The sequence below is a fragment of the Limanda limanda genome, chromosome 9 (genome assembly GCF_963576545.1).
Source record: "Limanda limanda chromosome 9, fLimLim1.1, whole genome shotgun sequence".
Classification (NCBI taxonomy): Eukaryota; Metazoa; Chordata; class Actinopteri; order Pleuronectiformes; family Pleuronectidae; genus Limanda; species Limanda limanda.
This window is the reverse complement of record NC_083644.1, coordinates 10,169,753-10,195,186: the sequence shown is the minus strand read 5'-3', so window position 1 is coordinate 10,195,186 and position 25,434 is coordinate 10,169,753. Positions and strand designations below refer to the sequence as shown.

General features: G+C 41.6%; 2 protein-coding genes across 2 annotated transcripts; one reads left to right on the top strand and one right to left on the bottom strand.

Moving 5' to 3' along the window:
• Positions 1-2,661: 2,661 nt before the first annotated feature.
• slc35e1 (solute carrier family 35 member E1) lies at positions 2,662-13,018 on the top strand. The gene is made up of 6 exons (XM_061077569.1): positions 2,662-3,058; positions 4,450-4,520; positions 8,013-8,150; positions 8,350-8,475; positions 8,698-8,943; positions 9,160-13,018. Exons 1-6 carry the CDS (start codon positions 2,731-2,733, stop codon positions 9,391-9,393), a joined length of 1,143 nt encoding a protein of 380 aa, XP_060933552.1. The 5' UTR covers positions 2,662-2,730; the 3' UTR covers positions 9,394-13,018.
• On the bottom strand, positions 12,844-18,652 carry LOC133010120 (prostaglandin E2 receptor EP4 subtype-like). Its single transcript, XM_061077568.1, has 2 exons — positions 17,701-18,652; positions 12,844-15,208 (listed from the first exon to the last, which is right to left on the bottom strand). The coding sequence occupies exons 1-2, from the start codon at positions 18,538-18,540 to the stop codon at positions 14,861-14,863; spliced, it is 1,188 nt and encodes a 395-aa protein (XP_060933551.1). The 5' UTR covers positions 18,541-18,652; the 3' UTR covers positions 12,844-14,860.
• Between the last annotated feature and the right edge of the window lie 6,782 nt (positions 18,653-25,434).

Below are 25,434 nucleotides of genomic sequence, written 5' to 3'. Positions count from 1 at the left end.
TGAGGAACTGTGATTGCTTGTCTTCTATTTATCTTTCTTTAACTTCCCTTTTTTTTACTGGTTTATAAAATGTATTTGCCTTATTCTACTGACAGATGTGTTTCCATAGTGCAGGGTTATAACACAACGCTCTCAGCTGGATTTTGGTTAATTCACATTCACAAATTGTTTGATTCAACTTCTCTTGGAATGCAGTTACAGTTGATTTGATCAGTTAATTTAACAGAAAAATATAATTTTTCAAACCATAATTTTTTCTCTTTCCTTCACATTGTCCTCTTTCTCATAGATTAATTATTTAGAAAAAGTCATTCCTGTTTAGGGGACTGATATTTATGAGTGTGTGCTGTGGTGTATTCAGTGGTCTGTAATGTTTCATAGCAACAACAGCCTGGTAGGGGCAGAGGCGCCACTTGTGAACAGGCAAGGCCGGCAACTGCTTGTGGGTCCCTGGCCATGAGGGGGCCCTCAGTGGCCTGACAAACTTTACATCTCATCTCAGTAGTACAAATTTGATTCCCGTCAGAGCTACAGTTCTGTATCATTCTCAGAGTTTGAATTCAAAATGAAAGAGGAAAATGAAAAGTTATCTACCTGTCAGTCAAAAAAGAAAAGATGTTGCAGAAAACAGAAAATGACAACTTGGTATAACAGTTTTATTATAAGATTATTTATAACGTAATGTTGATGAATGCTTTTTGAGGTGTCCCCTGGAAATCTTGTGCCCCAGTAGACTCAACAATCGCCACTGGGTAGAGCAGGAGTCGGCAATCTTTTTCACAATAAGTGCCTAGTGACATTTTCTTGTTAATTAGTGTGCCATATCAACATTATTTAGGGGCTGAGCACTGACATCAAAGGTCAGGTGAGGCCCTATTGAAATTGTAAGGATTATTATTTTAACATTAAGTTTTATTATTGAACAACATTCATATATACAACAGACATGTCATTTTTTTCTATCCATATTGGCTATATATATATAGAACAACACTTAAAAGAATCTGTTTCTCATTATAACAATAGGTTTGTCCTACAAATTCCACCAACCAGGGCCGGCCCTGGCAATGTTGGCGCCCTAGGCGAGATTTCAAATTGGCGCCCCCCAACATACACACGCAAACTGTCATGCATCCACAATAACTTTTGGACTGTATACAGATGCACACACAGGTAGACAAAATTGTAAGCTAGTCTATAGGGTTTTTATATTGTGTTTTATTTACATTGTATATATTTGTTTATTTTTGTCGTGCACTGGTTGCTGGTTGTACATCAAATTGCCCTTGAAGGATAATAAAGATTTTCTTTTATGGACAACTTTAGTTAATCACAAGCTGCACAAACCAAGCAAGAGCAGCAGAGGAACCCAGCAGCCAGCAGGGGGCAGCCTCAGGACATCACATGGAAACAAGCAGCAGCAGACTGTGATTCTTGTAAAGCGTCAGACTACAAGTTTGGAAACAACTGGGTTATTCTCTAAGTATAGGTTTTTAAAGCATGTTAAATCATCCAGTATCTAAAATCCCAAAATATAAAGGTAACTTTTCAGTAAGGTAGTAAACTAACCCTAACCCTAACCCTATTTTTTCTGAAGTGTGTATAAAAAGCCGCAGAGAATGACACGGACACACACACGATAATTTGTCCATCTTCTTATAGTGCTTAGTTCCTCAGGGTAGTCAGCAGTCGGTTTTGGCCTAATGGTTAGGGTGGTCGTTCTCTAATAAAAAGGTTGCGGGTCCGATCCCCACCCTTATTATCTTCATGCCGGCAATATACTGAACTCTTAAAATTGGTAGGATTTCAATCACCTATTAATTAAATATAAAAAAAGAAAAATTAAATTAAATAAATAAACAAAAACAAAATTAAATTAAATAAATAATAAAAAAATTTTAAAAATAACTGCGTGTGCAATTCCTGCAATGGGCTTCTGCGCAGGATATGCGCAGTAGGTTTCTGCGCAGGATGTGCGCAATGGTCTTCTGCGCAGGTAGTGCGCAGTAGTTTCCTGCGCAGGATATGCGCAGTAGGTTACTGCGCAGTTTTTAACATTTTTTTCCCTAAATATAATAAATTAATTTTTTTTAATTTAATTTAATTTAATTTTTTTATTTTAATTAAATTATATTTTTTATATTTAATTTGAAATTAAGTGTCCAAACTGGACAAAAGCAGATCAAACGAAATAACAGTATTTTGCTGCTCACTGCTCTGTGTGTCCTGCACCAGATGGGTTAAAAGCAGAGGTTAAATTTCCCTACAATTGCATGAGTGTGCTTATGCATGTCTGTGCATGTGTTTGGGACAAATAAATGTATCTTAATACAAGAATGTGACCTCAGGAAAAAATCAACATCTGAGTCAGAGAAAAAGAGGTGCACACACAGACAGCAACATGCAAACACATGTGTAGGTCCTGCAACATATACAATGATGTCCATCAATCAGTGTGATCCCTGGGAAAACCTTTGAACATTTCTTTAAAGGAAATCGACTGCGTGCTTATAATGGCACCCCTGGGGCAGAGGGAGGCTCTTTGTGTAATTTAGACTTTTACTTTTACAAACACGTCTCCTAGTGTATTACTTCGAAGGCTGTGGCCAGAAACGGTGACACTTCCGGTGGCGGGTGCAGTGACGACGGCAGCCTGAGGCCGAGCAGCGCTTCCCTCCCCCGGTGCAGACGCTCGCTCTCCGCCGGTGCCTCGTCACTCCGCGCTGGAAGATGGCTGCGGTGGAGCGGCCCCCTTTCAAGGAAGGGATCCGGATCGCGTCTCTGTGTGCGTGCTGGTACACGGTCAGCTCGGGGGGCAACGTCATCAACAAGATCATCCTCAACTCGTTCCCGTACCCGGTCACCGTGTCTCTGTTCCACATCATCTCCATCGTCGTCTTCCTCCCGCCGCTCTTGCGGGCATGGGGAGTCCCCAAAACAGAACTGCCGAGCAGGTACTTCCGGTGGTACATCTTGCCTTTAGCCTTCGGGAAGTACTTTGCCTCCGTGTCGGCGCACTTCAGCATATGGAAGGTTCCGGTGTCCTACGCACACACGGGTGAGTAAAGCCGATTTATGTGTCATGTTTCTGGGTGGACGTGAGGCTCCTCCGCGGGGACTCGATGCGTGTCGTCAGCTGGTGTTAGCTTCGTGGCTAGCGCCGGGGACAGCTCGGCTACACCGGCAGCTAACCCGAGTGTGGGCCCCGGGAACTGTCGGCGTCGTGGACAGACAGACTAGTCCACCCAGGGTTAGGGTTAGGCTCCATGTTTACCCGGTGTTAGCAGCCCCGGAGAGTAGACGAGCGGCTGTGGGAAGCTAGCTGGCTAACGTAGTGTACCGCTGGTAGGAGGCGAGGGGGGAGGGTCCCGGACTGATGCTCCTCTGTGTTCCTCCAACTTTCATCTGAGACCAACACACTTCACTCAGCTCTTCGTGGCTGAGATTCTTCTCCTGAATCAGTGTTCTCATAGGAAGTGAATCAGCCAAACTTCTAACTAGCTGCAGCTCTCACATTCTTGTAGCTTTCAGTGTTTGAGACAGAAGAAGGACTCGTTTCGTTTAATTCAACAGTAAAACAGTGAGGTTTAGCTCGAAGTATGTTCGTGTTAACAATAGATCTGACTCTGAACTCCTGTGACCCACTATATTTACACTGAGTGTCTTAAACTGTGCAGGAAGATCCTGAACAAGGCTGCAAAAGAGCCAGTGGGTTGGAGTAAAAACAAAATGTAGTAGAAACACACTAGTGAAACTATATAAAAGACAATCATGTACTTGCTGTTGTGTTGAAAAAAGGTTTGGAAGAGTGCAACTGTTAAATGAGTAATGTATTATGTTGTGTATGTGTTTAGGTGCTATTGCAGAGTATGTGCATGCATACACATCTACATACAGTAATAATGAAGAATACTCAAAAGTCATGTACTAGAAATGTAGATAGTTACAGGTGCAGAAGTTTAAGTACCAAAGTATACAACACTTTAATGTGTGCGGAATATTCAGAAATGGTCAATTTCAGCACAAATTACTGATATTCTCATGTGATTATTTGCTTCTTTTGTCAGATGACAGCAAACTGTTTTTAAAAACAAGCTTGTTAAAACATCAGGACTTCATTCAGGCTCTATTTTTTCTATTTAAACCTTTTAAAATAAGTGTCCATCATTTGAAAACAAAACCAGGCTATCACGACTGTAAAAGTCTTCTATTGTTAGTGACACACCAGAGTAAACTCTCTGTAATAGTACGTCAGTCAGTGAATAGATGGTGCAATGTAACAAAGGCATGTTAACGATATGTGACACACGTTTAGTGTTTGACAGGGGCGTGGGTCTGGGTAGAACACCAGAGGATTAAGACTCCAAACTTCAGTCTTTTAAGCTCTACTTGTGTCTGTTAGGCGTTGTTGTCGCTGACGTCTCTTCTCTGTTTGTTTTTCCTTCACAGTCAAAGCCACAATGCCAATATGGGTTGTGCTGCTATCAAGAATTATCATGAAAGAGAAGCAGACCACAAAGGTGAGTAGGTTTGATACAGCAAACAAGACACAAGGGCCTCCCTATCGCAGCCTGTTCCTCAAGTGTTGGAGCAGTGGTGATGTGGCACTGCACCGGCCTGTGCTGCATCTCGTGTTACGGCCATCTGTAGGGGCTTTGTCCCCGACTGTGATCAGGTGCTCAGTGGGAGGGTGGAGGTGAGGGACGGGAAACTAACTTCTGTCACTACTTTAAATATTAGGAGCCAATAGGGTTCATACGTGTTCTTTCACGCTTGGTATAAAGGTGTGCAGTGACAGGATGGCAGAGTTACGTGTGCTTTACAGGAAGCATCATGTGATGGTCGTGAAATACTTTGATACAAACTCGTGAGCTTTAATAAAATACTGTGGGAGAGTCAAAGTGATAGTAACTTAAAAGTAAGTTTGACTGCACCCTTCGAGCTGCACGTGGTCTTTAATTCTGTTTGCCTCCATGTCTAAGTGGTTTTCACTTAGAAAAAAAAAACAAAGCCTATCAGTGTCTTGACCAAAGCTCTAACTTTGTAGAACTGCGCAGGGAATTGAAACACGACTGAATGGTGGATGTTACCCATGATCCCCAGCTTCCTGAACCAGAACAGCTGCAACGGTCACAAATGCACCAATCTGTGTTTATTATTCCTCACTGAATATTAGAGATAAACTGTGATGATTTTTGTAATCACTACTAAGTCTTGCTAGACCTTATTTTTGGAAGTTTTAGCTGTGACTATTGTTCAGTTACACACTTCTCACAGGAGATCGAACCTGGTCACCAAAGGGACAAAGAGCCAGGACAGAACTTTAGGGTGGGAATGAAAGTGGCACCATTCTCCATAAAAGTCAGAGTAGATGACTACCTTATTTTGAAGTGGCCATTTTAAGGTTAGAAAAAGTAGTGTTGCTTTAAGTTCATCCTGAATTGATTGTCACTGTGAATCTTTGTCTGAACGGCATCAGGCTCAATGTTACTATGATAAGATAAAACTTTCCTTACATTTTGAGAAAAACTATTTGTCAAATGGTGCAACTAATGGTTATTTTCGATATGAACTAATTTGCCGATTATTTTGTCTGTTCGATTGTTTTGTCTATAAAATGGAGAAAATAGGAATAAATGTCCATCACAACTTTCAGGGCTTTTTTGGTCGTTCTGATGCTTCAAAATCCAAAAGTATTCGACTCTTTCATAGAAGGTTAAGAAAACCAACCAAAATCCTTGATTTCTGGTTGTGGTAACGGTTTGAAGTATTGCTTAACTAAGTATACAAAGTCAAACCTCACAAATTAGTCTAGAAAACCGCTGATAAACCAAAGAAAATACTGTACTATAGGAAACTGAAAAGCAGGCAAGACTGTTTTCTTCAAGCACAGCTACTGTATCCGACCAACTTTTAAATGATATTAGTTTTACAAACTAATAATGTAATTATCTTTCATAATATTCACTATGCAGCTGTCTTGTATTGGATAAATTCAGACCATAATTCACTGTCTGCTTATGCTTGCTATTAAAGAACCAGGATTTGAAGCAGCAGGAGCAGAAGATTTCTCCAGTCTAACGTCAGCTTGTCATGTTTGCTTTGCAACCAGCAGCTGAGTATTCAGGCCGGCCACAGACGGGGAATGTAGGCTTTGATAATATGTTACTGAGATCCTGTTTGAGGAGGAGCAGGCCACACTGTACAGTACTGTACTGTACTGAGAAACCCTGAGTTTTATGAGACACATGAGACTGTCTCACAGGCCTTTTCTTGGCAGATATTTGGATGTGTTACAGTAGGTAAAGCAAGGGTGTCATATAATATTTACTGGCTCACATGTCTTACTGGGACAACCTGTATTTTTCCCTCCGTGGCGAGTCAAAATTTCTGGAAACCAAATAAATACTTAACTTAACTTTATTAGCAAAAGACAGAAATTGCCACCTTTTGTAACCTAACGCAGTTTAATACAACAACCCTGTCACAAAGTCTGTCTGTGAGAAGCTGACGATGATTTTGTTTTTGTAAATCAGATTATATGTGTATTATTGTGGACGTTCATAGTTGTGGTTCTTGTAGTTCCCATTTAGAGACACTGAGGAGGCAAGGAATCAGGAACAGTTGTATGTAGTTCTCGAGAAAAGTGTTTACTAAATGGGTAAATGCAAATTTAACACGTCAGGATGATGTAGGGCTGTAAGTGAGCATTTGCATTATTGATTAATCAGTTTTCTTAATGAATTCCATTGTTGGTTTAATAAATATTTCGAAACCTTAAAAATGATGTTTGCAATTTGAGACCACAGTTGTTATCTTACTTTTTTTAACCAACAGTTCCTCACTGGTACAAGCCAGTTTAGATCTAGGAGGAAGGGAAGCAACACAGTACATAAGACTGAATCAAATCTCTTCAACAACAATAAAAACAAACAATTTCTGACATTTTGCCAGAAATATTTTTGATTATAAAAATTAATCGATTATCCAAACAATTGCATGGTGGTTTTCTTTTTTTCCATTTTCTAGTAGATTATTTGCTGACGTGTTACTGCTCTAATAAATAATCCACTCAACATCTCTTAAACTGTGTCAACAATAACTGAACATTACAATGTGAATACATTAGACTGTAATGGTTTTTAATAAAATATAACCTGGTTTGTATCTTACAGGCACTAATATGTGACTTAATCATAGCATTCCTATCGTCCTGCAACTCTTCTCTTCGAGCGCAGAAACTCTTCAGGATGATTTTTCACATTGATTCAGGGCACCTGAAATGGGTCAGACATCTAGGCCTCTGCCAAAATAGAAACAACACAAAAACGAAGGAGCACTTTCCAGTTACTGTTGAAGTGTTTAAAGAACAAAATTGGGACTAGAAGGATGAACAAACATTATTTGCTTGTTGATTTAAGATTATGATGTTATCTTGCCAACCCGAGTCATGTTTGAATAGTTATAATCTGAAGCTATACTGCTTCCTGGTACTGCATCCTGACCGATCGTAACCAAACAAAAAAAGACATTTGGGAAAGAGCCTGTTGTCACACAAGGAACAGCTCTGGATGCTTTATGTTTTCAGTTTGTCGGTCAGTCAGTTCCACTTTTGTGAAATCAAAAATGTAGGAACACTCCACATGACGCCTTTTTAATCTATAGTGGTCAAAGCTCAATGTCCCTCTGACATCACAAAACTGGTTTTGATGTAAAAGTTTGAAGTAGAACTCTCAGCGTTTCAGCAAAGGTTCAGGCTTATGTTGGTAGCAATAGCAGAATCGTGCATATAGTCCCCTTTAAACTAACAAAAACAAGCAAATCGCAAGCAAGTTGCCTTTATATCTTTGTGTGGATTAATATGAGTTTGGGTCCTGGATTACTCGCTGGGATTGCAGATTGCCTGACGCAGTCAATTAAATGGCAGTCCCTTGAATAGATTACTGAAGTGATGATTGTCTTTTTTTCCTTACCTGACTCTGGCCTCGCGCCCTTTGTGCTCCTCGTTGTAGGTGTACACATCACTCATCCCCATCATTGGTGGAGTGCTGCTTGCCACGGCGACTGAGATGTCGTTTCATGTTTCAGGGTTAATCAGTGCTCTGGCTGCCACGCTCTGCTTCTCTCTGCAGAACATCTTCTCCAAAAAGGTAAACCATCCTCGTGCCGCATGATGCCTGGAGAGAGGAGGCTAATTGAAATGTCACTTCTTGTTGATGTGAAACTGATATCCTGCTGTGCTGCCCTGCTGGGTGTGGAGGTGTTTGAAACGCTGTGAGAAAGGACAAGTGGTTGTGTTAACAAGGACATTACATAATCTTTGTGTGACTCAACTGGGGTTTTTTTTAGGTGCTGCGCGACACAAGGATCCACCACCTGAGGCTTCTCAACATCCTGGGCTTTAATGCAGTGATCTTCATGCTGCCCACCTGGGTGCTGGTGGATCTCTCTGTGTTTCTTGTTAACGGAGAAATGGTGAGTTGCAGTAACTGCTCCTGAATGGGTCTGACATTTGTATGGTGATCATACAGGTCTTATGATGATGTGTGTTTCTCATTGATCATAAAATTGTTCAATTAAATAATAGCAAGAAACAATAATTTGTTTATATTTTGCCCATATGCACAGCAATCGTTTTTAATCAAAAATCAAGTTGCCTCAAAAAGCATCACGTTGTCGTGTTTTTTCTTGCCTCAGGCAGACATCAAAGGATGGACTGGTACCTTTTGCCTCCTCCTCATCAGTGGCTTCTGCAACTTCGCCCAGAACGTCATTGCATTCAGCGTGCTCAACCTCGTCAGCCCGCTGAGCTACGCCGTCGCCAACGCCACCAAGAGGATCATGGTCATCAGCATATCACTGCTAATGCTGCGCAACCCAGTCAGCCTTATTAACATCATGGGTATGATGACGGCCATAGTTGGGGTCTTCCTCTACAATAAGGTGAGTCCCTGAAAACCTTGGAAGTTTGTTATGTTGCGGTGAAACGTCTTTCAATGTCATTCACTCAGTAAATAGTGAAGTTAAGGTGCACATAATTTATCCTCTTGAATTTGACCCAGCCAAGCTATTGGGTTGACAGCCTCAGTGCACTGCCAGGAGTCCAACTACTAAGACACAGTTATCCAAAATCTATTTTCTCCTCTCCTCTGCCTACAGGCCAAGTACGACTCAAGCAAGGAGAAGAAGCTGCTGCCGAGCTCCAAAAAGGACCTGACGTCCTTTGACAACCCGGCGCTGGAAAAGATCCAGGCCAACGGGTCAGTGCCTTTCTCCCACGGCTCAGAACAGCTGCAGCAGCACAACTGGAACAACGTGCTGACTGACCACTTTCAGTACAGCCGGCAGACCCACACGACAAACCTCACCAGCAACCCGCAGTACGTGGTGTAACGCAGGAGTCTGTGCTCGCGCCGGGTCGCTGTCATAGACATCACTCTGTGTAGCCGGCCACCTGCCCCCACCGCAGCAGCGGGTCACCTGTGCCCCGCCTCACACTTGAAAGTGAAGGCAAGTGCCGTTTGTCCTGAACGATTAAGGAAAGAGTTGGTGTGGATGGCCCAGTGACCTGACCTCTCCCATGCTCCTCCCTGTCTCAACTTCACTTCCTGACAGCTTCATTTTGCCTGTTTATTAATAAGTTCTCACTGTATGGGATAGTTTGAGGAAGAACCAAACTCGTTTCGGACATTTTCAGACATTTTGGTTAAAAAATGAATCCCTGTGATCCAGGCAGATGAATGTGAACGGTGGTTGATCCGGGATTAAACCTCACTGTTTGGAAATGTTCACAAACAGCCATACAGGGTTTCATTTGTTTGTTGTCAGAGGAAAAGATGTCATCTGTAATATTGCATTGGATCATAATGATTTGATTTTAGGCATTTCACGTTGAAGATTGTTCTTTTTCTTCATGAGGCATTAGTCATGATGTGAGGAGAAACTAAGTGTTTAATTTGTCCAAAGTCTCCAGAGGCAGATTGGATTTGTTTGTGGACTGTGGAGGCTTTTAAGTCGATGGTAACCTAAAAAAAAGTTTAAATCAAGGTCAGTTAAGCGCTTTGGATCAGGCTGAAATACGTCAACACCTCAGTAGAGCACATACTCCTTAAATTCAGTCAAGCAGCACAAAATGCGCACACTCATAGATATAAGTTCCCCAAATATGCCTGATATTTTCATTAAGATCCATGAATTATTTCTTGAGAAAAACGAAATTCACTGAATTCTTTCTTCTTTTAGACTACATCCTTCCAACAATTTTCTTGGAAATCTGTCCAGTACTCTGGTCTGTCAATTTCAGTTTGTCTGAGGTTGATCAATTCCCTGTTATTTCACCTCCTATATAGATATTGGACTTTTGTTATTTTGCTATGATGGACATTTCATTGTGATCATGATTATCGTTTTGTCGCCCGTCCCAAAATGCAGTGTCCATGTCTTTGAATTGAGACAAATGTTTCTGCAGTGAGACAGTTTCTATTGCTCTAGCAGTCGGTGGCGTCTCACAGACGTCTCCTTCATGCTAACAAGGAACTAAATGTTTGTTTTCATGGACCATTAAATTAATATTTGATTGATCAAAACAAAGCATCCTTATATGCATATTGCAGAATACTCGTGATTCATCTTTCTCGGAGTCTTAACATGTAAAATGTAAAGGATGTAAATTTGAATTGATTTAAAAGAATCCATAGTGTTTATTTGATTGATTAGTATTTTTTGATATGTGAATCTTCTGAGGCAGTGAAATCTTTTTCCTCCTGCCTGTCGATTTTTATTATTTTTTCAGCCTGAACCAAAGCTGCTTTCATGTTTCTTGTTTTTTTAACAGGTTTACACATCATGAAACAACTACATGTGTGATGCAGATCGTGACCATCTGTCATGTGACTTCACAGTCTCGTTGTTTAACATAAAGCGACAGACTTTGATATAAAATGACACGTGCATGAAATCAGAGGTTTGCTTTTTGCAATTAAAGATTCAACTAATTTTAGGTGGACCTGAGGCTTGATTATCATTATTGATAATTGATTAGCATTTATGTTCGAAAAGCCTTTTTCTAACTGCTTGAACAATTTCATTTAGGAATCGATCACATTGTCTCCAAGCATGATTTCGTCGGTTGTCTCTGATGCACTCTGAGCATCTCACTGCAGCAATATAAGGATTTAATTTTTTCCTCTGTAACTTAACTTTGAAATCGGCTTTGTATAGTTTTGGTGAAAACACCACATTACTTTTTGAAGTGCCATTTGTAGCCAGCGAGCTTGTTTTTTTTTAGTCCCTAAGTCATAGTGCAGTTATATTTAATTAATTTGGCTTTGTTTTTGTTAAAGTTTACTGTGTTTGCCTTCTCTGATAGTTTTTAAAACACTTTCACAGTATTTTGTCCCAACTGATCCTGCACCGATCGCTCTGGGATTTTTGCATTCTGGGCCTCTAAGACGATTCTGTTCATCTTTGGGAAATGATCTGTAACTGCTGATGCTGTTTTGGCGGGGGGGTTGGGATTACAAAGCTGAGGTGGTTTTCTCAAGGAAGGAGAGAAATCTCAAATGCTTTGATAGAAAACCAAATGTCAGGTCCTGTTTTAAAGAAATCGTGAAGTTGTCTGTTTAACACTGACTGACAGAATAGTGGGAGCACCTGAGTGGTGAAATGTGGGTTTACACAGCGCTGACACAATGACAAATTTAATGTTCAGGCTGCTGCTGTAGCCCTTTGTGTTGACAGATGTGCACTTTGCGGCTGTTGCACTGTATTCAATTTAAACATGAGCAGAAATATCCTTAAAACAACAGACGGATATACAGAGTGGGGCGTTCAGCAGCTGACGAGGAGTTGTTGAGAACTGAAAGAGGAATCGATTGTCATTTCAACTCAAATTGTCAAAATCTGATTAAAGCTGAACTGTCGATCAATTAAAAAGCCTTAGAAGTCATTTAAAACCAGCGTTTTGCTACAATATGCAATGAAGAAACTTAAACTATAATGAATCCTGAACAGAGTTATGAATATCTGTTACAGCAGCAGCTCTTCTGGGATCATGGGTAATATCCACCATTGTGTTTTAGTTCAGTAAGAGAGACGATGCAGGCTTTGGGTTTCTCTCTAATCACCACATACGGCTGCAGAGGGCGCTGTTGCTCAGTTGAAGTGACATCGTTTTGCATGAACTCAAATTGACCAGTAATCAAGACATTTCAGTACAGACGCGTGTTAAGACGAGTCTCGTTCTTCATCTCCACAGCAAACCAGGAGAGATGTGACGAATCATGCTCTCCTGGACGAAATGTTATCTGTTGGAATTCTAAATGTCAATGAGTGTGAGTTGATTCAGCAAAAATTTGCACATATCACTTGTATTTTAACAAATAACATTCAGTCAAATAAAAACTACAATTTCATGTTGTAGGAATGTAATGTGTGTGTGTGTAATCTGCATCTCAGAGTTTGCACTCATTTCCCAAAATGTTGTGCTTTGGATGAAGCAGCAACTAAAGCCAGTGGTCATTGAAGAAAAGGAATTCTGGTGCAAACAGCATTTGGACATTTTGTGGGTCCTGTTTTAGACTCTTCATTTGTTTTCTTCATGTCCGTCCTCGTGCTGCCGAAAGCAAGAGCGTCACTTCTGATGCTGATGCACTGCAGCGCCGACGCTCCGTTCACAGGTCGACAAGACGTCAAATTTATAATATTCAACGTGTGGGAGACGTGTTGTCGTTTATAAATGTCCTCCTGACTTGAACTCTTTACTGGGATGTAAATGTAGACGAGTGGACAAAGAGGACGACACTTTGTAAAAGTTGTATAATTATTATTTTTGTGCGTCTTTAATGGATCTTGAGGAAGAACTTTTCTTAACCGATGTTTATAGATTTTTATTTATGATGTCACGGTATGAACATGTTGTACAGAAGTGCAGCTCAGCACAGTCTCGTCTGCTTATGTTTAGTAATTGCTATTTTTAAATGTTGGGCGGGGGGGAATAAATGCATCATGGAATACTGAATGTTGCAATGTCTCTTTAATGGTGATTAAGTAAAAGCACAGAGTAAATGTGCCTGATATTGTGATATGATATCCCAAATATTTCTACGATAACAATCTTGAAGCCCGTCAGCTGTCGTCTGATGATGAATTAAACTCTGAGAGCTGCTGCCAATATTCTAAGGATTTCTGAGCCAGGAATCTGTCTTTCATTCGCTGAGCGCTGCTCATAGTCCGACAGGTTTCTTCGATCCACACAAAATACAAACAGTGATACTTTTGTAGGTGTTCTAAGTCCAGACGACATTTTAGCTTAACTCCGTTATCAATGGACACTGAATACAAAAAGAATAAACTAATTTATTCAGTTTTTCTTGACATGTTCTCTCATGTTTGCCTTCTTGAGAAACATTACACAAGTTTATTAGGAAAATGATAGCAATCTCACAGACTTCTTTTGTCAGGAATTGACGGAGACAGAGAGAGTGACACACCCTGAAAGTGATGGACTTGTTTTCATCAGTGTCCGAAACCCAATGATGAAATGTTCATTTGTGTTTGCTAGATGGGGAAATAAGTAAATGTCCCCTAGAGGCCAAAAACAGAAAATGCAGCATAAGGATATATGAAGTGTAGTAAATGTCAGTTTGTAGTTTAGACATGTAAGAAAAATGTTGATCGTGTTTGGATTGTCAGTCATCCTCACTCCTCAACTTTGATAGAAATGTCTATCTGAGTTACCAGTATGTTGTCGTCCCACCCCCCACCATATTGGCTCTGACCTCCTGCACCAGAGCCCCCCTGCTGTTTGCTATTTTGTTTTTGTTTTGTTTGTCTGCTAATTAACAGGATGACACAGCAACTCCAGGGCGGATCACCACAGAATGCGATGGAAAGCTGTGGTATGAGTCAGAGGACAATCCATTAATGGTTTCTTGAGGATCTGGATTTAGTATTATTTGTTTAAACCATTTTAAGGTTGCGAGATGTGTTTTTCAAAATTTTTGTAGATTTCTCGGAAAATCATTCACTGATCGAGATGAAATTCAGGAGCTGTGAAACGTTTGAAACTTTTCCAAACAAAAAACCTGAATCTAATGAATGTCAATGTCTTCATAAGGGAACTGTTGGGCCTACAGGTGGAGTGATGCTCTCTGAGTGTATTTTTCTAAACGCCTTTTTAAGGATTTGGTAAATCCCTATTTGATTTCAAATAGTTTACGTAAATTCCTGGAAAGAATTTAATAACTGACAAACCCCAACTTGGACCTGATCACCAGGAGTTGAGGTTAATAAGTAAAAGAGATTAAGACAAACTCAGTCTGAGTTTTATTGCAAATAAGAATCTTTACTGCAAACAGATGTCAACTCAGTGTTTCTCCTGAGGAGTTTCCCAAAGGCATGTCTCATAAAAACACTTGTGATGGGTCTCTCTCAGTTTCTGGTTAACACAGACTCTTACCATGCTCCCTCACTGATGGATGAGCACATGCCTTTTAACTCTGGACCTCCAAAGAGCCACAGGCCACTTGAGAACTGGCTCCAGATGAGATGATCTGTCCATGTACCTGCAGCTGTAGAACCTGGTGGAACGAGGAGTGGGTGGACCACAAGTCAAAGTTAGAACATAAAGTCTCAGCTGAGTTTTTCTCATCAGTCCCGTGTCTCTGCAGGAGACGTCTGCAGAGATGAAGTCAGCGCCGGCCTCTGTTTCTGTTGAATAAATAATCCAACAGGAGCTCTGAGGGGCTCCGTCCAGCTGCGAGCCACAAAGTCGTCCCTGTGTTTCCATCTCACACGTGACACCTCTGAAGCCGAGTCGCCGGCATCGAGCAGCAAACATTCCCAGATGTTGGCCGTGTTCTCAGTCGGCCGTGTGTGAAGTCGGTTGGAGGATCTCTGTGTCGCAGGGAGTGATCTTGACAGTGGCAGGGAGCTGAGTGATGATGTTTGCGCTGCTCATGAGCTGGGTGAACACGTGGCTGTCCCTCATGATATCAGGATAAAACAGATTCCTCTGTGGCGACGAGGAGGCGTTGCTGCGAGTGCTGCTGCCTCGTCCGGATAAACTGAGCAGCCGTCGGAACAGAGACCTTCTGAGGAGGATGTAGATCCAGGGGTCCAGGATGGGGTTGACAGAGGCGATCCTAATGGCTGCCAGGTCAGCTTCCAGGTCATTTATCTTCATGAAGCGGTTTGCGAACACTTGGACCTGAAGGAGAAAAACAAACTACAGCTCAGATCTTCATAGTGTAAATAACATGGTCAGATATAAACCGTATTTCAGTCCTTCTGTTTCATTGCATTTGGTTTCCCAATTAAAATAAAACAAAGATGATCATTCCTAAACTCCATGTGAAGAATTTCCTGGCGGATCTTGGACTTTTTCAGTTAAGGCCTCATTTACAAAGAGGAGCCAATTTATGTCTGACATCCATGAACGATTCCTGATTCAGTAAAGTGCACAATTATAGAACTCCTTAGCTCTACGGCCGTGGTCACCAACCTTTAAGAGCTCTAGCTCACGTTTTAATTCCAAATGTAAGCGGAGATCTGCCACCCTGATATCTTCCAAAAATCCCACTTAGGAGGGTCATCACATTTTTGCAATTTCTGTTAAAGGCTGAATGTACAAGAAATGCGAGAGGCAGTTGTGCCACTTTTTCTTTTCCATGCTCAATATCAAATTACTATCAATAAATATGTATAATGCACCATATGTGGCTTATCAGTTCCACATCATGTTCTGCAGAGCTGCTTCTGCAGCACAATGATTTTACATATCGGCTTTTATTTGAATATGGCCACAAATATGATTATTGCCCTGTATGAAAGAAGTCTCTTGTACTCAAATAAATACCAGTACTACACAGTATGAAGCCGTGCATCTTCCACTCCTGCAAATATTTCAGAGAGTTCGGGGATGGACAGTGAAGACTGGCAGATCGACTGGTACATCACAAACAACACAATTTGTGCAAAATGAAATTAGTAGAAAAAAAGGTTAAAGACGAATGACTTTCTGACCAGAATAGACTTTTTTGTTATTACACGATTATAGAAATAGCTACTGTTTCATTCTATGTCAATCAACTCATCCAGTAATCAACTCGATGTTGGAGTAACTACATGTGATCCCCTCTCAGAACTTTAATGTGTGACTGTGTTTCTAACAAGTAATCATCAGGGGAAAAGGGATTAATAGACAGAACAAAACCATTTTCTTGAGGAGGTAGTATTTCAATTCTCTCCTGTCTCTCAAATCTTCTTGTGAGCCCTCAGAGTTCTGTTATCATGGCCATAATCACCCACACATTTAAAACCAATGGACATTACATTCATGATGCGACTTAGCCAATCCCTGCTAGAACAATATGAGGGCGTATACGACAACGATGCTGTAACCAGGTCAAAGCTCAGATATCACACATACACACAGAAAGAAAAAGTCATAAATCTGCGCAAACATTGAGATACAAGACACAGTATCAGATACAAGTTCTACTTTAGTTTCATGCCATCTTTTTTCAACTCACTTTTTAAATCTGAACGCCCTGTGTCTTTTGTTTCTGAACTGAAGGATTGATGTGTAACCAAGCAAGTGACCCCACTCTGTATCTCTGTGATGATAAACAACAGGTTGCTATGGTGACACGTGTGTTGGCAGGTGAATGTAAAGATTAATCAGTGGTGGGAAGTAAATGTACTCAAGTCCTGTCTAATTTGAGTTGGTTCTTTTTTAATGCCAGTTTAAACTCCTGCACATTGAACCTGGGCCTCAGTCGCTGTTGATAAATTGGACATGCAATTAATTTTAAGATACATTTATTATCCCACACACATGCACAGATACTCATGCAAGGGGAAATTTAACCTCTGCTTTTAACCCATCTGGTGCCAGACACACAGAGCAGTGAGCAGCCATGTACGGCGCCCGGGGAGCAGATGTTGGGGGAGTAAGGTGCCTTGCTCAGGGGCACTAGACAGGGTAGGGAGAATCCTCTTGGATTTTTGGACAGATCAATCCAGGTTCGTCTTTTTGTTGTGTAGTGTATTCACTAGAGTAAAAAATTTTAGCATGTGTTTAAATATAATGACAGGCTGATATTTATGATGTCTATTCTCGTGACTCTCAGGCATTCTCAGAGAGTCTTTCAGTTTTCTATTCAAGTAGGTATTTCCTTGTTTGGAAGGACCTTTGACCTAGGGAATGACCTCTTACCAGCACATGGATGGAGGTGTAGGGAAGATCCTTGACCAGTGTATTCTCATCTTCATGTACTAAACACGTCCTTATTAGGAGGCCTTAGGTGGGATGACATGTTACCCGAAGCCATGGGTGGAACTAACCTCTCTATATAATGTGTGTTTGACCATGGCCTGTCAGACTTCACCATTTGGCTGTGTGATTTCTCAGAGTTCTAGAGCTCGTCCTGACCTGTGAAACTTCTGTGTAATAAACATTATTATACTTGTTAGTACTGGGTCCGCGTTCCTTTCCTTCACCATCAACTTCTACAACCACATCAACCTCTCGGCTGACCAGAAATACACCTCAAACTTTCTCCGTGGAGTCGAACCAGAGACGAACCAGAGACGAACCGGAGACCTTTTCTGCCCATAGTCCAAGTTTCTGCCTCTAGTCCACCGCCTCTCCCTCTAAATAAATAATAAATTGACTAATTGATTAATTGACTGACTCACCACCAGTGGAGCCGAACAGGCCAGCACCACCGCGGAGGTCATGACCAGCACCGCCATCATCTGCGTCTCTGCAGCCGAGGACAGGGCCTTCCACCTCTGCCGGACGCTGGCCCTGGACACGGGCCACTGCACGGTCCTCCGGCGCATGAGCAGCAGCGCTCCGCACACCGCCAGGTTCAGCACGATGGTGCCCAGGATCAGCAGCAGGCTCAGCACGCCGTACAGGATGGAGTACACCTCCGTCGTCCAGTCGATGAAGCACCAGGTGTTGGAGGACTGCAGCCGGCTCTGCACCATGCCCATCATCGGGAGGCTGCAAAAGAAGATGTGGCTGATGTAGATGAAGAAGAGGAACCCCTGCGCCAGGCGTCGGTCCACCCCCCAGCGCTGGTAGGTGTAGGGGCAGCAGATGGCCAGGTACCGCTCCGCAGCCATGGCACAGATGATGCTCAGGCCTGTCAAGCCGAAGAACAGCAGCAGGAAGGACTGGAACTCGCAGACGTGCTGGTGTTCGAGCACCCGCAGGTCCAGGTAGTGGGCGATGGTGAGCGGGCTGGCCAGGCATGTGCCCAGCAGGTCGGTCACCGCCAGCCCGCACAGCAGCGTGTAGAAGGCGGAGGACTTCTTCTCCTGCTTGGACACCGACAGGACGATTATTGCGATCAAATTCCCGATTGCACCTCCGAGAAACATGACGATAGGCAAAGCGATGGCTGTGTGGGAAGTGGGAGCTTGGGAATGCTGCGCCGGAGTCCCGTTCCCGGAGAGGAGTCCGTGCGTAAAGTCCGCGCTCCACTCCATGGCCTCGGCCGGCCACAGGCTCGCGTTCATCGGAGACATGTCCTCTGGTCTGCGTGGGTGAGGGAGTGCATTTCCTCTATATCCCCCCACGACAGAGGATCAGATGCCAGCCGGGGTATCTTCTCTGGAAGACTCATCCCCTTGGCTTTCCAGTAATGAGCCAACACGGAGGCTGTTTACGCGCAGAGGGGAGGGATGTCTCCACCGAGCCACCCAGCAGCAGCAGCCCTGACAGGATGGAGGGAAGGACAGGGGCAGAGAAAAAAGGAAAATAGATTGTTTCTGTCGTGCATTTCCGCTTCATGTCTCATCTGACAGCGTTGGTAGCGTCATCGGTGGAGAGAGAGGCCTGTGAGTAGAGATAGAGGGTCCTCCAGACTCGTCTCAAACCGACATGAGTCACATGTGAACCCACTGAGACATGTGGGTTTGTGTCAAGTGCCAAAGTCTCTACTGCTCCTGTTCTTCCGTCTGTATCCAAGGAGTTTGGTTAAAGTTTATAACCTGTTACCAACACGTTTTAATAATGGTTGATAAACCTATAATACTTGTAAAAACTAACAAAGAAGTCAAACTACAATGCATAATTATAAATATATGTTTAAATCATGAGCAAACGTGGCCTGTTATTAAACCTTTCTTCCATTGAAAGTTTTGAGGATATAAATTCTTTACTTGTCAACAATATCATCTTTAATTCCCTTGATTTTCCTTAAAATCATTCAAATTGACTCATGCACATTCACACCAGCGCTTGCTGCTTCACCTTTACACTTTGTGTTGTAACTTGCAGCGATGAACATGTGGCAAAGCTCTCTCTCAAAAAATGTAAGGATTTGTTTCAACCTGTGTGAAAATCAAGGATCAAACAAATCAGCAGCACTGAATCCCCTGCAGTGTTTAAAGCATGCAGGCCTGTGTGTAGCTGTCCCAGTGTCATCGTTTTATTTGGTGTATTCATAGTTTTTTGAGTTTACACAGGTTACACAGACTTTCAATGGGATTAATAAAATGTGAATTGGATATAAATACTGTAAAATCTATGGCCAGAAACTTTTTTACTTCCTGTAAACTTTTCTATGCCTGGGTCACATGACCAATGGACTGTGGCATTGTGGGTAAGCGTTGGTGTGGATGTGCAGCTCTAATGCAACATTCTACACGTGGCCAACAAGCAAACTAGGTGATTTGTTTAGTGGTGTTTGTCATGTTGAGGGACTTTGTGATATGTGATATTTTCAGCCTTTTCATTATTATGTTAGTTTTAAAACTTGTACATATTTTACTTCTCTTGTAGTTTTCAACCTTCAAGACATCTGTATGAAACGTGGCCATAGTTGAACGTGTGTTCTAACTTTGATATCAGCTCACTGTTAAGCATACAACCACATGTGCCTTTGAATATAAAATTTTGATCAAACTTGTATGACTTTCCTTTTCTCAGGTTTGTCTTTTTCTCTTTTGCAAATTTCTTCTCTTGACCCCGGTGCATCTGTAGCAGAGGGATCCCGAGCACCAGATCAGTGGAGCTCATACTTCATTTCATGTGTGGTTTAATCCGCTCCAGTGTCTGTGTGCGGGTGCACCGTCGGATCTGTGCCGAGAATGTTGGCACACGTCCCCGAATACTATAATAAAACCAGCGATGACTGCGACTAATAAACAACATCAGAACACATATGGAAAAACAAAGCTGCAGATCCACATCGATCTTCATCATGTTCAGTCTGCTTCTAGTTCTGAGCCTTTCAATTTCAATGTTGACATTTTCGTTTCTGTACGTTGCTCTCGGATTCTTCCCTCGAGCAGCGGTGGAAACTATCAGACAAAGATGTTTACAACAAGTGTAGAAGATTTTTAAACCGACTAAAGATGTGGCATCGGTGGGAAAAGCTGCAAAATGTTCAACTAAAAGCAGGAAAACCGTGGTTGTACGCAACAAGGCTCCGTGGTGTGTTTCAGTGTGTTGCTGTCACTGGTATTTTCCCAACAGCTTTGTCCCAAACAGAGATGACTGTAAATGGTTGTGAGGAACAGGAGAGGGCTGATGGACAACTAGAACACTAGAACACGCGCACTTACTCTGCCCCGACTCTGCAGCCATCACACATTCATTACAGTGTGACTGATGTTTACAGTGAGCAGCAGCCGAGAGGCGTCTCTGTCTGCGGGCCAACCTTAAAAGACATAACACAACACCTCTCTCACCTCTGCTGCTCACGGACGAGAGCTGGCAGAATCCAAACACCACAAACCACTTAAGTGATGCCAGGGCTCGGAAACTCCAGCGTGTCCTCAAGGTGAATCACGTACAACTTGTCCCTGCGGTGGTTTATAGTTTCTTGAATGTCGTAACGGTAATCCATTTATTTCAAATGCACTTACAATCTATTCTCTCCGTCTGTGGTCTCTATAAAAGGTGTTTGTAGATTTTACAATATGACTAAGCTGCAAAACAGAGCTGTTCTTTTCGGTCTGTAAATCTCGAAGCTTATGAATCTGAAACTACACCAGTTTAAAGAGCCCGTTTCATCCACTGTTCTCAATTAACCTTACAAACATTTACAACATCTCTATTTTATCAGATTTTATTTGACGATCCCAAAATATTTACTCCCTGTAAACTGTCTCTTTACCTCAGCCCTGTTTCCAGTTGGATGACATCAATGCTCTTGTCCATGACTTGGCTCTAAAACACATTGAAATAAATATCGGTTCTGTACGTGTGTCCAGCATCGTGTATATATCCATCCATCCATCATCCATCCATCAAATATCGATTATCCTTTGAGGATCACGGGAGAAGCCAATCCCATCTGACATTGGGCCAGAGACCTTGTATAACCCACCCTGCCCTGGTTGGAGAATTTGGAAAAGAGAAATTCAACCTGAGTTACTGACCCCTGGCTACCTCTCTGAACCATAAGAGGAGAAGATGCATATAGAAACAAACAGCCATTCACCATACAGGTAATGTAAAGTCTCCAATTACCTTCCATGTGTTTGGAAAGTGGGAGGCAGCTTGAGGAAAAACCATCACAGACACGGGGAGAACAAACAAACTCTTCACAGAAAGACCCTGCACTGTACAAGGTAATATATTTATCAATCAAATTCAGAACTCAAACTAAAGACTTGTGCACTGGGCACTAGTGTTGTAATCCTTCAACGTGGAGGTGCAGGCACATTAGGAGACACACACCGATATATTACTTCTTTTAATGTGTGAATAATGTGTTCTCGTATCCCTCTCTCTGACATCGCTCACATTCAAAGTTTGAGGGTCCAGTTTGTTGCTCAAAGTCAATGGGAATGATTCTGGAGGAGATGTGGGATCAAGTGAGGATCGGCCCGACAACTTGTTTGTGGGGAATTTTTTTCGTCTTTCAAATTTCATCACTTTTCCCAGCATGTTTTAAAGTGTTGGGTTTTGTTATTTTAGTTTTGCGATGAAGGTTTCATTGTAGTTTGGCCCATTGCGTGTCTGGCTCCGCAGCTTCTCAATCCCTTGTTGGTCAACCCACTCTTATTATTTACATTTTGAGTTTGGTTTATTAGTTTGTTTGAAATAAAGCAGGTTGTTTTCTTGGAAACTCCAAAGTCTTGGCGTCCTTTTTTAAATTGTTTTTCCGGCCTCCAGTCGAGTCTTTGATTGTTTAGAGACGCCGTGACAGCGAGCTTAAAAAAAGGCAAACAAATAAGTTCCATATGATATTTTCTCTCTGTCACAAACAGATGTAAAGACGTTTTGGTGTAAAAGGGGTCTCGAGGTAGGGGGAGGCACAGAAAATCTCTCCTTTCCTGCAGGGATCTCCCGGGTCTTCAAAAGCAAGAAGAAATCAAAAGTGAAGTGGGTTGGCAGTAACGTAAGAAGAAGTCGGTCAAAATTAACAGCAGATGAAGAGCAGATCTTTTACAATAGAGTAGATGAAAGTCAATAAGAGAAATGAAACATCAAAAGAAATTTAAAAAAAACTTAGACGGGCCGTATGACTTTATACGTTCACACATGCACCTCGTACAGAGATGAAGAAGAGTTCAGTGCTCGTGAGAGAGAGAGAGAGAGAGAGAGAGAGAGGGAGAGAGAGAGAGAGAGAGAGGGAGATCTGTAAAGTGACACCGTTAGCTCTTGTTTGCAGATTATTAGTAAAGAAATATTTCTGAATGAATCCATCCACCTCCAGGGACGAGTTCTATACTTCCTAACTAAAAATTCAGCTGGTCGGATGTTTGAAGAACAGGAAGGTGGTGACCTGTGAGAGTCATGTTTCTGTTTTTGTTTAGTCGTTTGTTGTCATAGTTCTCATGGGATGGTGTGTCTGCACCTCCCAATAACCTTTTATTTATTAAGAGCACACACACACACACACACACACACACACACACACACACACACACACACACACACACACACGCACACACACACACACAGACACACACACACACACACCACACACACACACACACACACACGGTGACAGCAGGAGGAGCAATGAGTTAAAGCAGAAGTTAGAAGCCAGTGGATCACCAAAGTTGTTACAACTCATCCTGAGGGCGACATGAACGTCTGTTATATTTCATGGAATCAACAGATAATCAACAGTTGTCAAGATATTTCACTAAATATTAACTTGCTGGTATCAGAGGAAAAACATCACTGTGACCAGTAGGATTAATCTTCTAGAGACTTTCAATATCTGTACAAACTATCATTGATTATCCATAGTTACATTATCAAGGTCCCACCGATACACTCAGCTGTCATGGTGACGTTTTACAATATTATTATGTCATTTAACAACTAATTAAATCCAAACTTATCAGCAAAATAAACTCTTGCAAGTATATCAATATGAGAAAAGCTACCTATAATGACGGAAATCATCTGTATTGTATGTATTCATGACTTTTTAGTTTGGTTGATGTTCCATCCACTAACATGGTGGAGACATGTACTGGAGACATCAACCAGGGGGCGATTGAGACGTTTTGGCTTCACTGTAGAACAGCAGTTATGTTGCCCATCTTTATAAACAATCTATGGCTTTAAACTAGTCGGTTTACAGGTTCGGATTTCATCGCATCTAGTGGTGAAGTTGCATATTTGCATTCAAATGTATATCCTCCACTTAAATATAAAAACACAAAAGAAGGATTTAGTGAGAGAGGACCGGTCCCTGATGGGAATGTAAAGGGCTAAATCTAAACAAACAAAAGCAGCAATTCCTAGTTTCACGTTATGGAAAAATATTGATGAATATCATTTTCCATTTGTGCTGATAGAATCCTACACACTGGACCAACTGTGGCTGAAATGAAAGCGACTTCTCCTGAGTGGAAACAGGACTCTTCATTGGCCGAGGCTCACATTATGTGACTGCTGCGTCCTGGTTTGAATCGGATCTGAGATGTTTCCACATGGCCTTACCTCACCCACCCGCCATCTCTCCTTTGAGAGTTAGAGTAAAATATAGCAAGGCACAAAGAGAATATTAAAGAGTCTTGATTTGCTTTATTTCACATATTGTCTTTAATTTGAATCAGAGTATATACTGGAAATTACATCACAATGCTAGTAGGTATAATGAGTCCATTGTTTAAGTCTTAATTAAGTGTATTAAACAAGTCAAATTTTATTTACATTTCCCCCTCAAGTGGCTTAAAATCTGTGCAGCACATGACATCCTCTTTCCTTAGACCCCTCGAATAACACAAGAAACTAAATCCAGGAAAACATAAAAGAAACTTCCTTCAGGACGGACAGACATACGATAGATCAAGAGATTCAGGATTCATGGGATCTTTATTTATCTTTTATTTTTTATTGTCACTTTACAGCCACAGGTTGTTGTGGAGCTAAACTATATAGCTAATCACGCATATGAACTGAGACGATACCGTAAAAGACAAAGTGGGAAATAGAAGGCAAGTCAATCTGATTTATAAAGCACCTTTCAGAGGAAGATTCAAGGAGATTTACAGGAACATTAAAAAACAACACAGAGACACAATGTAAAGAAACTAAAGGGATTGAATTATTACAATCTTAGAGCAAAATTAAAGATTAAACAGCAGAAAAGAGATGGAAAGATTAAAAGAGGTAAAATAAATTAATTGGATAATTCTGTGTTAAGTTTCCAAGTGGAAAAAGGGCAATAATACAAATAAAATAGATAGAACTGTGTAGAATGATATAATAAAAACAGAATGGAATATTATTATGGTATGGCCTTGAAAAAGAGCTTAGTTAAAGGTACTTGAGAATAAAAAAGTTTTCAACTGGTTTAAAAAAACTCACTAATCACTCACACGTCTGAGAACTTGACGAACAGTCGAGAAACCAAGAAGATGATGATGATGATGACGACCAAAACTATAAATGGGAATCTCATATTGGTTTTATGGGTAAATTCACCAGAATCAGTAGAATTTTTCCTCTGGGAGATGTGTAATGAAGCAAGGCCAAAAATGGCCTTAGGGGCCTAACCCGCCCTCCCTAAAAAGAAACACATTACAGCAAATCACATCATTCCAATCTTCAAACTATTCTTATTTTATCAAAAATTTTAAGCAGAAGTCCGACTGTGCGTACATGTAAATACTAGTAAGGAAGTCAAGTTGAACAGCAAACCTCCAACTCCATCCAGGCGCATCATACACACACATTTAGACGTTCCAGTCTTCAACCAAACCTCTAAAGAGTCTTTTCCCAGAACACTAGTGTCATAGGGCCTCGTTTGGGGGTTGTCTGACAGTGATGTTGTTGCAGCTTCATGCACATCGCCCATAGCATTTGAGGAGCCTCTCAAAAAATGATCATTGCAGTGGACTAACATAATCAGCCGCCCCCTCTCAGCTCAGTGCCTGTCTGGTGCACAAATGAACGCTGTTGCCTGTGGATCGTTTGTACAAACTGTTGTGACACTGATGTGC